This window comes from Dipodomys spectabilis, unplaced genomic scaffold (assembly GCF_019054845.1).
Source record: "Dipodomys spectabilis isolate Male_0828 unplaced genomic scaffold, ASM1905484v1 ptg000045l, whole genome shotgun sequence".
NCBI lineage: Eukaryota > Metazoa > Chordata > Mammalia > Rodentia > Heteromyidae > Dipodomys > Dipodomys spectabilis.
In genome coordinates, this window is record NW_024870722.1 from 1,830,957 (window position 1) to 1,844,338 (window position 13,382).

At 40.0% G+C, this 13,382-nt stretch overlaps 1 protein-coding gene across 4 annotated transcripts in view; it reads left to right on the forward strand.

The window, feature by feature from the left end:
* The window catches only part of Phactr1 (phosphatase and actin regulator 1), a 430,764-nt gene that overhangs the window by 21,229 nt on the left and 396,153 nt on the right, over positions 1-13,382 (forward strand). For all 4 annotated transcript variants that reach the window (XM_042678533.1, XM_042678536.1, XM_042678535.1 and 1 more), the window contains exon 3: positions 6,694-6,840. In XM_042678533.1, coding sequence (XP_042534467.1) covers positions 6,694-6,840 — 147 coding nt within the window. The remainder of the gene's footprint in view (positions 1-6,693; positions 6,841-13,382) is intronic.

Below are 13,382 nucleotides of genomic sequence, written 5' to 3' on the forward strand. Positions count from 1 at the left end.
TATGGCATTTTTATGTAGGATGACTCTGAAGCTAATACAATTATTTTATTTTTGTGTGTGTGCTTATGACTACCCAGATTATTTTCAGTTTGGGGCCACTATAAGTAAATCTATCATGGACATTCTTGGTCATGTCATAACCTCAGTGTATAGGGCTATCCATGTTTTTATAAACATGCATAAAGTTTTCCACAGTGATTAGGTAAGTTTATATTTTCATTAGCAATGTCTGAGTGCTTCAGTTCTTCCATATTCTCAATGCATACTTCATATTGAAGAGTTCTAAAGTTTAGTCATTGAAGTTATAGTTTCAGTTTACCTACATATAATGATATGAAGGCTTTTAATATACAGTATTACCTGTAATCACAGCATTTGGAAGGTTGATAGAGGAGAAATGTGAGTTCAAGCCTAGTTTGGCATACATAGAAAGACCCCGTCTTAAACAGACAAAACCAAAAGAAAAGAAAATACATATGTTGCCACTCTTCAAGTGATTCTGGTTTAAAGGTGTCCTAGATACACACATGGACAAATAATTGTAAAGGATCAGATTTACTCACCTGAAAAACTTTCTTGATAAGAATGGAATGTTGCCAGGCACCAGTGGCTCGCACCTATAATCCTAGCTACTCAGGAGGCTGAGATCTGACCATCACCACTCAGTCAGCCCAGGCAGGAAAATCCACGAGACTCATCTCCAATTAACCACCAGGAAACTGGAAGTGGCACTTTGGCTCAAATGGTTGAACTAAAGAACTGAGGCACAGCACCCACCCCAGAGTTGAAGCCCCACTACCCACAAAAAGAAAAAAAATGGAATGTTGCTCCATTATCTTTTCCTTTTCTCATCTCCATCCTCTTAAATGGGACTGATGTATGTATAAGAAAATGCCTTTATTTGAGGCACCTCACTTTTTCTCTCTGATTCTTAACTCTAGAAATGAAATGTAAATATTGGTCTGGAATTTTTGAATGTTGACTGTCCTTAGGAGGAAAAGGAGAGAAGTACTTTCCCAGATCAGCAGTTGTATGTTAAAGAGAAGAAATAGATACAGATGTACTATAACATATATAAATCACATATGCTATAGATAAATATGTAAGAATGTATATATACTTAAATATATAAATATATAATATATAAATATACATTATATAATATACACATATAAACCTATATTTTATAATATAGTAATATAATAATATTATATATAATATAATAATATTATATACTTATATAATATAATAATATTATAATACTTATAACTTATAGTATGTTCATATATAACTATATATAAGTAATATAATATATAAATATATTTATATAATATAAATAATATGTAATTTAATATAAATAAAATATACAAAATATGTAAGGTTATATAAATATAAGTATATAAATCATATATATAAACTATAGCATGTAAACTATAGCATAGAACATATAATTGATGTAATCTAAACTAATATACATAGTATATGTGTGCGTATGTGTGTAAGTGTATGATTTGTTGAGATTATAATTGAATTCAATTTCCCCTATACACACACACTCACATCCATACATTCTGTCATACAGATGTTGTCCCTCAGTTACAACTGTAATGGGGAGAAGTAGTTTCTAAGAGATACAAAGTTATGTAATATGAAGTCACTTTGGAGATGTACAGTTATTATATCTTCTACATATGATCAGTTACAAATCAAAGGAAAATAAATTTTCTTAAAGTAAAACAAAATATGCCATGGAAGTTTATGGAAAGGAGTAGAAATACAAGGGTAAGTGTACATAGCTATGAGGCGTTGAAGGTAGACAGAACCTTTACAATTATGTCTCATGAACCTTTTGCTTTTGTGGGTGAGGTCACTCAGACCTACACTGGCACAGCAAAGTGCTCAGTGTTTAGTAGTGAGAAATGACAATATAGGGACTAGCAACCACTATCCCTTGCTCCAACCTACATATTTTAGTATAAGAATCCATGAATCTGGAAGGAATCCCAGTGAATGTGGAAATCCTATGACAAGCCCACAAGCAGAAGTCCTTCCTATGAGGACTCAGACAAGCTCAAGAGGAGAATGCAAGAAAAAGGATCAACTCGATACGAGCATTGTTAGGAAGAACTGAGGGAACAAGAGGCAAGGAAACAGGCCAAAGTTAAAAAACACACAATTCATTGAACAATAAAGAAAAGAGCAAATTAGGGAAGCCAATAATGAAAGATAATAATCAAAAATGAAAATAAGCTAAAAGAATTCAACATGGTAAGGAACGACAGTATTTTGTGCCCATTTTATCCAAAGTATGTCTATCTAGAATTATTCCTATAAAAAAACCTGTTGTAAATAAATACAAAAACTCACTTAGAGGGATAATCTGATGGGCACCAGTGGCTCACATCTATAATCCTAGCTACTCTGAGGCCTGAGATCTGAAGATCATGGTTTGAATCCAGCCACGGAAGAAAAGTCCCTATGACACTCTTATCTCCAATTAACCACTCAAAAACCAGAAGTGGGTCTATGGCTCAAGGCACTAGCCTTGAGCACAAAGAGGCAAAGGGACAGCACCCAAGCCCTAAGTTCAAGCTCCACAACCAACAACAACAACAAAGAGGGATAAACATTAAGTGGTAGCAGTATTAAGTTTCTATTCTAAAATGTTAAATGAATAAGGAATAGAAATTCAAAGACTTAATTTCTATCAAGAATGATGTCTACATAAAATCAAAGAAACATTGGAAAACCTAAGGGTAGCCGGGTGCTGGTGGCTCAGACCTGTAATCCTAGCTACTCACAAGGATGAGAGATGAGGATCATGGTTCGAAGCCAACCCAGGCAGGAAAGTCCATGAGACTCTTACCTCCAATTAACTACCAGAAAACTGTAAGTGGTACTGTGGCTCAAAGTGGTAGAGCACCAGCCTTGAGCAGAAAAGCTCAGGGACAGCACCCAGATTCTGAGTTCAAGTCCCATGATGGACAAAAACAAAAACAAACTGAAGAAACACCTAAGGGCATTCATACCTTCAGATGACTTTTGGCTTTCTGTAGATGTGGCCAATGAATGAGAGAATTCAGGAGATGAGGAATCCCAGGCATTGGGAATAAATAGCACTGCCTTCATTCAGAGGAGGTCCATATAATATCCAGAATTGATTTAATTTAGTTTTTTGCCTTTTACACTTCCTTAAGAACCTAAACTTACATTTTTAAAATTATAGCATGGAATAACATCTAAAATATTAACTTGCATGGTTAATTTGATGAGCCAAAGACCCCTTTTTGTTGCTTCTTGGAATAAGAAACACTCAGTTAAAAACCTATACTTAACAGAGAATACAAGTAATATAACAAAATGAGGCAAATGTTATAGAAAAGTGAATTTAAAGTATATCAAACCAGATGTGATGGTGGACATGTGAAATTCAGCCCTAAGGAGGTACACCCCAGAGAATTTTTGAGTTTGAGGCCATCCTGGGCTCACGCCTGTAATCCTAGCTACTCAGGAGGCTGAGATCTGAGGATTGCGGTTCATAGCCAGTCTGGGCAGGAAAGTCTCTTATCTCCAATAAACCACCAGAAAACTGGAAGTGGCTCTGTGGCTCAAGTGGTAGAGCACTAGTCTTGAGCTGAAGAGCTGAAGGACAGCGCCTCAGCCCAGAGTTCAAGCCCGTGACTGACAAAAACAAAAACAAAAAAAGAAGAAAGAAAAATCAGTAGGAGGCATAGCACAGGTGGTCGAGCACCAGCCAATGAGTGAAAGCATGTGCCAGTGAGTTCTAGTAGAAGTCTCAAACAAGAAAGAGAAAGCAAGAGGGGAAGGAGAGAGACAGAGAAGAAGGAAGGAAGGAAGGAAGGAAGGAAGGAAGGAAGGAAGGAAGGAAGGAAGGAAGGAAGGAAGGAAGGAAGGAAGGAAGGAAGGAAGGAAGGAAGGAAGGAAGGGAAAAAAAGGAAAATGTGGCTAGTGGGTGTACATGCACATAGTGTATTCATGTATATGTGTGCATACATATATGTGTGTAGGTGTGCATATACACATATGTATATGTGTATAAAATGCTAAAATGCATATATACACATAGTGCATGTGTGTTTTATGTGTAGATACACACATATGTATATATGTATACATATGTATACAAATCAGTATATGGTCTTCCCTTCATTTTCATGGGGTTTCCATCCTCTAACAGCAGATAGAAAATACTGTGAAAATTAGGTCTGTATTGAGTATGCACAGACTATGGCCATTCATCATTTCCTAAACAATATACCATAAACTATACCAAAGTTACATTGTATGAGGCATTATAAATAATCTAAGACATGAATGATCTAGAGATGAGGTTAGCATAAGGGAGGATATACTCATACTCTATGTAACTACTCCACCATCTTAATGCAAGGTATTTGAACATGTGAGGATTTGGTATCTCTGGGGTGGCATTTGCAGCAATCTCATGGAATATTGAATGCACACATTAAGATCATAAGATGTCAAATCAGGTGAACATGGATTTAGTCCCCAATTTAACTACTTCTTAGTTGTTTAAAACTCTCTCATTCCTTTTTACTATTTATCTTCTTCTCACCATCATTCTTCTTCTTTCTTTTATCCAAAAATGTTTCCTGAGCATGTATTTACTATATGCTAGTTTCATGGAATGTTTTTACGGGGAAGAAATTTGTGGTACACCACATGAATGTAGAGGCTGATGCAAAAATGAGGTAAACTTGAACCATTGTCAGTAAATTATCAATAATCAGAAACAAAGATGGAAAGGGTGGGTAGAATCAGGCTGTAGAGGCTCCTGAGAAGCAGTATCAAATTAAGATGTAGAGAACCAGAAAGGAAATCAAGTGGCCAAATGGTGAGGAGGTAGTCTAGTACTAGAAGGCCAAAAGAAGGGATAATTTCAAGTGGGAGAGAGAGAGAGAGAGAGAGAGAGAGAGAGAGAGAGAGAGAGAGAAAGAGAGAAAGAGAGAGAGAGATTACTAAGTATTTCAAAGTGATCAAGGAAGAGATTGATATAAAGGCATTAATTATTTAAAAAATAAATTTGCTTGAGAAATGAGGGTAGAGTCCAAAGGTGGGGATGGAAAGAAGGGAATTGGGTGCAAAACTGGACTGAGGAGGGCCAAGTGTCTCGTAGGAAGTGTCAAATGGAAAGAAACAAATGATATGCTAAGGGTAGAGGAAGCTCCAAGGCCAAGATCAGATACGTTTTTTTCTTCCTAAGATGAACAGTTCCTACATATGTGAAGTCAATAAATAAATGAATGGAGACTGAAGACTTCAGGGGGAGGGAATACAGAGGAGAGGGAAATGAAGCAAAGCCAGAGAAACACTGCTTCCCCTGAGACAGAAGGGCAGAACTCCACACTGAGATTTTTTTGGTACCACACTAAGATGATCTGTGTACTGCAGGTAGGCACTTATTAGAGTAGAGTGGCCACATCAGGGTACAAAAAAGACCGAGTGTCTGAAGTTGCAGAAAAACAAACATAAAAGACTTGAGTCCATCAATAGCTTCAAAGAGCATCAAACTGTTCTGATTCACCACCTGGAAACCTTTCTGCTTCTTCTGTTGTGTTGTGGGGAAGAGTTGTGGACAACAGAGCCAAATGTTGAAAGTGAAGTCCCTTCATATTATCCTCTCACTTCAGAGACAATGGTACCGAGTTGTAGAAACTACAGGTCCAGCCCAAGCACTGTTATTGGTGTTATACCTGAGCCAGATAAAGAGAAAGTTGGAGGTTAGAAGGAGTGGGTGTTTATGTCGAGTTAAATACATCCTACAAGTTAGTCATTGTAGAAGAAGGGTCATTCTCTTCTGTGCAAATATGTCTTCCTCTACCTTCAAAACAACCAATTATAGAGCCCTTACCTCAAAAGTGTTCCAAACTTGTGTATACTTTTCCTCCCTTCCCTGCCTCAGAGCTGAAAGGGGCAGGGAAGACAGCTGTGAGGATTTCAGCTCTGGTCCTATCTCTTATTTGAGTTCATCCTTGGGAAAAAGGAAGCCAGAGGGTTGGCCTGGGGCAAAGTGGTGCCTTCCTCCACGACCAAGGGTCCAGGGCTTGCACCCCAGGAGTGACAAGTGTATTCAGGGATCCCCCAAAACCAGCCTGTGTGGTCCCCAATACTCAGACTACAGAATCCTGCTGATGAAGAAGACCTTAGTGCGTATTTGAAAAGCAGACTAAGTGCGCTTGGCGGGAGCGGGCAGAGTGCTGACCTGGCATCTTTGCTTTGGAGTCTTCACATTCTTTTGCATTTGCCTATCTGTGCCAGCGGCTGAAACTGGGGCTGCAGGCAGAAGGCGGGGTGCCTGTCCACAGCAAAGACCCCCCTGAGTCCAAGACTGAAATAAAAGGAGGTGTGTGGGGGGCGGGGGGGGGGGGAACCCCTGGCACCAGCCAGGGATAGCCTGATCTCTGCTCCAGTCCACAAATCCTTAACGGATTTTCTTTCTCTCCCTTCACCCTTTTCTCTCCTTTGCTCTCTTTCTTTCTCTCTCCCTCTTTTTTCCCCTTTTCCCCTCTCTTTTCCCCTCCCTCCCTGCCCCCTTTCCCCTCCTCTCCCATCCCCCCTTCCCCTCCCCCTTTCCATGTGTGTGAGCCTCTTCCTCTCCCCTCCTCCCCCTTTCCGCCTCTCTCTCCCTCTCTCTCCATCTCCTTCTCTCAGCTCGCCGGGCGACCCTGCTCCTGCCTCCCACATTAATGGCGGCATCTTCGGAGGATGACATAGACCGGAGGCCCATCCGCAGAGTCCGCTCCAAGAGTGACACCCCGTACCTGGCGGAGGCCAGGATCTCCTTTAACCTGGGGGCAGGTAAGGACGCCTCTCTCGCCTGGATGCCAGTCCATGCCACCCGGCTTCCTTCCTTCCCTTCCTCCCAACCAGCTGCCCCCCCACGTCCCTCCCTGCGCCCCCCCTCCCCACCCAGCCCTGCGCCCTGCGCCCTGCGCTGCGCTCTGGCTGGCTCTCTTTGTGTCACCTCGTGCAAGGAGGGGGTGTGTATGTGTGTGTGTGTGTGTGTGTGTGTGTGTGTGTTGCAGAGGTGGGGGAGGGCGGCGCATGGAAGCCTGCGTCCACCCAAGAGTGACACACGGGTCCCCCCCCCCCTACACACACACCCCTTCGCTGGAAGAAAAGAAAGTGTGGTCAGGGCTAACAATGATCTTAGGAATCACCGCAGCCCCGTGCGCCCCTGGGGATGCTGGCTGTGGGCGGAGGGTCTGGCCAGGCTCCAAGCAGATGCTCGGGGCAGAGCCACTACAGGGTGGAACTTGTTGGTGACATTCAGACTCCTGGTGGTTTTGATGGTGGAGGCCGCCGCCGCTTTGGAGAGGGGGCGGGGCCGGTTGCAGGGAGCAGAACCTTATTCCGGGTGGAGCAGTTGCAAGGCAGTCGGGTGGCTGGAAAAGCAAAAAGGGAAAGAAAAGCATGAGAAGGAGAGGGGTGCTGTCCCTGGAATCAGTGCTTGAAGTGGCCCAGATAGAATTAAGTGAAAAGGGTAACTGAGTAGAGAAGGAGAGGAAAAAAGAGAGCGCATTGGAGAAGGAATATGAGGAAGGAAAGGGAAAGAAGAGAGGAAGGAATGAAGGGAGGAAGAAAAGGATGGAGGGTGGAAAAGCAGGTGAAATGGAAAGGAAAGATAGAGAAAGGATGAGGAAAGGAAGATAGGAAAGGAGGAGGAAAAAGAGAGGATGAGAGAGAGGAAGGAAAAGAAAGAGAGAAGGAAAAATAGGAGAGGGGAGGGAGAAGGAAGGAGGGAAGGAAGGAGAGGATAAAAGGAAGGGAGGGAGGGAGGAAGGACAAAAGGAAGGAAAAAGTAAAAAAGAAGGAAAGAAAGAAAGATTTAAGGAAGGAAGGAAGGAAAGAAAGAAAGAAAGAATAAAGAAAAAGAAAGAACGAACGAAAAAAGAAAGGAGAGCGCAAGACAGAGAAACCAAGGGATTAAGAGAATCAAAAAGACCTCACCTAGCTCAGAGTCTACCATTCCCAGTGCTGCTGCTGTGTGAAACTCCCTCCTTATGTAAGTTATTCTTGTTACTGAGAGGAAGTTGTTCCCCACTAACTTAACTTCACAGTGCTGCCTATTCTGACTGACTCCTAAACCCTTCATCTGCAGGGAACTTGATTCTTACATCAACTCCACTGCAGAAGTGTGAGTGCATTTCATGAAGACTTGCTTGCAGAATCATTTACAAGCAATCAATCCTTTTTATTTGGGAAACTCTACCCTTGAAAGAAGCATGTGTGTGTGTGTGTGTGTGTGTGTGTGTGTGTGTGTGTGTGTGTGTGTTGGGTGGAGTAAAGAAACCTTCACATGGTGAGTGTTATGAGAAGTTTGGACACATGAGAACACTGTGTAGAGAAATAAGGTGTATCATCTGTGCAATTGAATCTAGATGGCTGGGAGAACAGGAATTGACTGTGTTGGTATTCAAGTTACTTGGAGTATAATTTTCTGTTTCATTGATTTGGTCCTTTATATGCTGCACATCTGTCATTTAGATGGTTCCCTTTGGCTCTGGCAATGCATAAAAAAGAACTTTATTGAGGAGACTTTGGTTGTGTGTATGTGGGGAAGTACACTATGGCAGCTCATAGTGCTCCTTTTGGAATTGGCAGTTCCTTGAGTGTGTATATTTAATGTATGGTTATGGAGGTTTGTTTGGTGTTTTTTAGAAAATGAGAAGAACTTTAAGACCATGATTGTTTTGTTATCTTAGCCCAATGATATCACCAATTACTCTACTGACCACTTTGCTAACTAACTCAGCTGTATTGTTTCAGGACTCTACTTAGAATAGCAGAAAGGGGATAAAGCAGGAGTTCATACAGGTCATGTGCCTTCTTTTAGTACTTTAAAAACAGAACAATGAAGCACCGAAAAAAGAGTTTCAAGTTGCAGGGACTACTTGATTACATTGAGTCACTTTACCAACAGATTAGAACTCAAGTAACTTGCAATCTATATTCTACTTAAATTGCTCTGGAGGCCAATTAAAAGACTGGCTCAGTCAGAACTTATCTTCCTTTCATCTGGAAATAAACACACCAGACAAGTCCCTAGATCCTTCTATATGTCTCTTAAAATACATCTCAATGCAAAGTGGTAAGAAAGACACCAGGGAGAAGGAGAAATGGTATGGAGAGGCTTTGCTCTAGGAGGGAGGGAAATCACAGCTCCACACTGGGCCTGGGGAGCTGTCCTCTCTTCCTGGTGCTGAAGGAAGGTCAGAGAGCAGAGACGGGGGACAGAGAAGGGAGCCTTCTTGGACCTTCTCCAGGATAGAATCCCAAGGTAATAAGGATGATGTGACCACTGAGAACTTTTCAATCCCTGCCCACCTAGATTTGCCACCTGTCTACTCTCACAACTACTATTCTGCTACTCTCACCCCCCCCCCCCAATTTTGCTCCGGCTGCTCACTTCTGGGGCTTTGTTTGTTTTCCAGCTGGTTTCTAGTTGCTTTTCCTAACAAAGTAAGATGTATTCACAGATGTGCCTTTCCCCCGTATTTGAAAGTAATTGTAACCCCTGATTTGAAAAAGCAAGCAGCCTTGTTTATCTCCTTGAGCAGTAAGTTGTAATTAAACGATTAGTGTCATTATCAGCACTACTGAATGGAGAAGCTACAGACTCCCAGTAAATTACATAATCTGGGCATAGAAGAATTTTGGTTTGCTTTTAACCACAATTTACAAAAAACTAAGCAAGCAATGATTGCTCTCCTTTCTTCCTTATTCCCATGTCCTACCCCTAACCTTTATCATTTATCCTCATGTATTGTTTTAAACAGCTTATGTTAAATATTTGTATTCTTGAACCCACTCATTATGTAAATCCACTTTTGATATTGCAAAGGTTTAGCCATGCTTCAAGGAGATAAAAGTACCTATGTTCATTTTACTTGGTTATTATAAAAATGATTTAGATGCCATCTTCCTTCCACAAATCCACTCATTGCCAAGAATTTTAAATATTCATTAAATACTTCAACATTCCTTCAGTACACCTTGCATCCCTGAAAGTATTTAATAATATTCTTTTGGAAATAATGCACAGCTTGAGTGAAGAATGTATTCCTTCACCTACAATCTCAATATCCCTGAGAGAATAGCACTGAAACATGATTCTTTCATCACTACACCAAGGTACTAATTTCAAGGTTCAGGTTGAACTGAGAAAACAGAGGAGAGAATTTTCTGAGCTATTCAATTTATTTGGTCACAGAGCCCCTTCTTTAGGTTTGAAACTTCTGCTCAGTGTTCAGGCCATGCAACTGCTGGTAAATTGTTGTCTGGTAACGACTATAAATGCTAAGGGAAAGTAAGTCAATGTCTGTGATGAAGGTTACCCAGAGATAGCAAGCCTCATTTAGAGCAGTGGAAAAGGGGGTGTTTTTCCCTGAGCAATACAAATGTATTAAAAGGACATTCTGTAACAGAAGAGTATGTGCACAATGTGAGTAGCAAGTGTTTCTAATTATGTTCTCACTTAGTAATGAACATCACTGACATTTTACTTGAGAGAACTTGCCCTTCCTTAGGCAGTCATTCATTCACTGCACTGAACTAAATTCAGTGAAAACATGCAGCATTTCTTAGGTAGACATTTCCCTACCATTGAATGTATCCTATTTATTTTTGCATTGACATTGTGTCGGAGAGTATCCGATACATAGGAGGTGCTAAAACTGAAAAGTTCTCCACAATTATACCCTAAAGTGAATGAAAGTACTCAATAAAAAGGAGAAGAATTAAAGCACAAAGGTTTCTTAACAAAATATATATAAAAGAAGAAAAGCTAGCCATTCTAATGATTTAGGACTGTTTGACACAAACTTAATGTTGAGCACTGTTGACAAGAATGAGTACTTTTTTCATTACAAGGAGTTCTATTTTTTATTGACATTTCAGAACTGTTTCGTGCTATATGAGTGAGATTTTAAGTGAATAGCACTGTCATCTCCAGCATTCTTACGCTCTTTAGAGAGCCAAGATGTATTTGAGTTCTTGATATCACCTAAGAATAGCCATATCTCCCTTCTACTATTCTCTTCCGCTCTTGCAGGCCCATAGAATAAGCAGAATTAGCATTAGCGTGCTCTGACCACCTCTTAAAATGGATGGGTCAGCTAGTTAAAGTTCAAAAGACAGTCAGGGAAGTAGAGATGTGGCTCAAGTAGTAGAGTACCAGCTTCTTGAGGCAAAAAAAAAAAAAAGCCAAGACCCTGAATTCAATTCCAGTGCCTGTACCAATAAATAAATAAATAAAGGCTCTTAGGACCTTTTTCCTTTAGTCAAATTATGAAAGCCCATGCTCTTGAAAAGTAGCAGCTTAGCACATGTTGTCATCTAACAAAAGTAGTCTCTAATGGGCTAGGAAGGTGGCTCAGTGGTAGAGCGCTTGTCTTGCATGTATGAGGCCCTGGGTTCAATTCCTCAGCACCATATAAGCAGAAAAAGCTGGAAGTGGTGTTGTGGCTCAAGTGGTAGCATGCTAGCCTTGAGCTGAAGAGCTGAGGGACAGAGTTCAGACCTAGAGTTCAGGTCCCATGACCAAAAACAACAACAAAAAAAGAGTCTCTAGACAGATTGGGAATACTATTCTGTTGATTTGCTATTATTTACCATTTAAGGGTCTTAATAATAGTCTTCTCTTACCCTTTCATTAAAGGTTATTGAAGGAGGCCACATTACTTTTTATCATATTGATTTCAGGTTGATAGTTGATCAGGTGACTTTGACTTTTATTTGGTGGCTTTAATTAAAGCCTTTTTAGTGTTACTTCTCACATTCAATGGACAGCATTTATCTGATGAGAAGCCTGTATTAGGGGGAGCTTGCCTCCTATGTGTCATGGTTAAAATCTGGGAGGCCTGATCATATCACTAGGTTATACAAGAAGGGGGTGCTAATGAAGGTAACCCCCAAACAATGTAAACAAAGGTGAAGGAAAGGAAGTAATTAACACTGTGAGGATATGAGAAGTGTTTTTCTATAAGGGTCTTGATTGCTCATCTTGTCATTGTTTCCGCAATAACATAGAGTTATGAGACACCAAGAAAACATAATTTATGTTGAAAAATTAAATGTTCTTAGGATCTGTGGTCTGAGTATTAATTTTTTAAACATCTGAGCATTGTATTTAAGATTATTTTAGGATTATATGGTTTGTCTGTATTTGTGTACATAATTTAAGTCCATACAAGTCCCAAGAGTGTGTTTTCTATTAAAAAAATGTGAAACCAGAGACAGAAAAATTTGATGCCAATATATCTTTCTACTAATAACCATGAACACATCATTTCATCTTTGTGGGCTGGGTCACTCAGCCCTAATATGACAGATTCAGTATCTAAAGTCCCGTCCCTCTAAAACTGAGATTTCTAAATCTAGCTGTGTTGTTGAATACATACTTTACTACTGATTTCATATATAGTCTTATTTATGGGATAAAACATGCAAGAGAAGATAACTACTATAAAAACACAAATATTTGATTATAGCACATATATGGAAATGAGTTGACTTAAAAGAAGATTGAATAATATTGCATAGATCTATTTCTTTGTGCCATATTAATTAAAGTATTTTAAATTTGGATATTCAGGAATTAGCCTCAAACATATTTAGTGCTCTATAAATATTTGTTGTATGATTAAAACATAGGAGAGATCTTAGCAACAAAGCAACAAATAGTGTGAGAAAATTAAATATTAATCTAGTTGCTGATTGGTGTTTCAAGCCCTTTAACCTGTTGTTCTTTGTATGAGTACATAAAAACATATGAGTACATAAGTTGCATGTTTTCTTTTTTTAGGTGTGGGGAAAGTAGATATGGGTGTAGGGCAGCTAAATGACCAGATGCAGCCGAGGTGTGATTTGCACCTTTGGAATTCACAGAGTAAAACTTTACCTGTTGGCACTGATCCAGTCATGAACAAAAAGGATCTTTATCCTTTTTTTCCATAGGCATAAATGCTGATAGGAGGAAACAAGCTACTAATCATAGTAACTGCAACATTTTTCCATTAATTTACTGTCAGTATCTTTTTTTTTCTGGTCCTGGAGCTTGAACTCAGGGCCTGGGCACTGTCCCTGAGCTTCTTTATGCTCAAGGCTAACACTCTACCACTGGAGCCCCAGTACCACTTCCAGCTTTTTCTGGAGATGAGTCTCACAGACTCTTCTGCCCAGCTGGCTTCGAATGGTGACCCTCAGATCTCAGCCTCCTGAATGATAGAATAATGAGCCACCTGCACCTGTCTAAGCAACTGTCCTTAATCTTACTTGTGGAGGTACTTTGATACACAATTTCATGATTATTATTTAGTGTTGCAAGTAAAAGTTAAAAT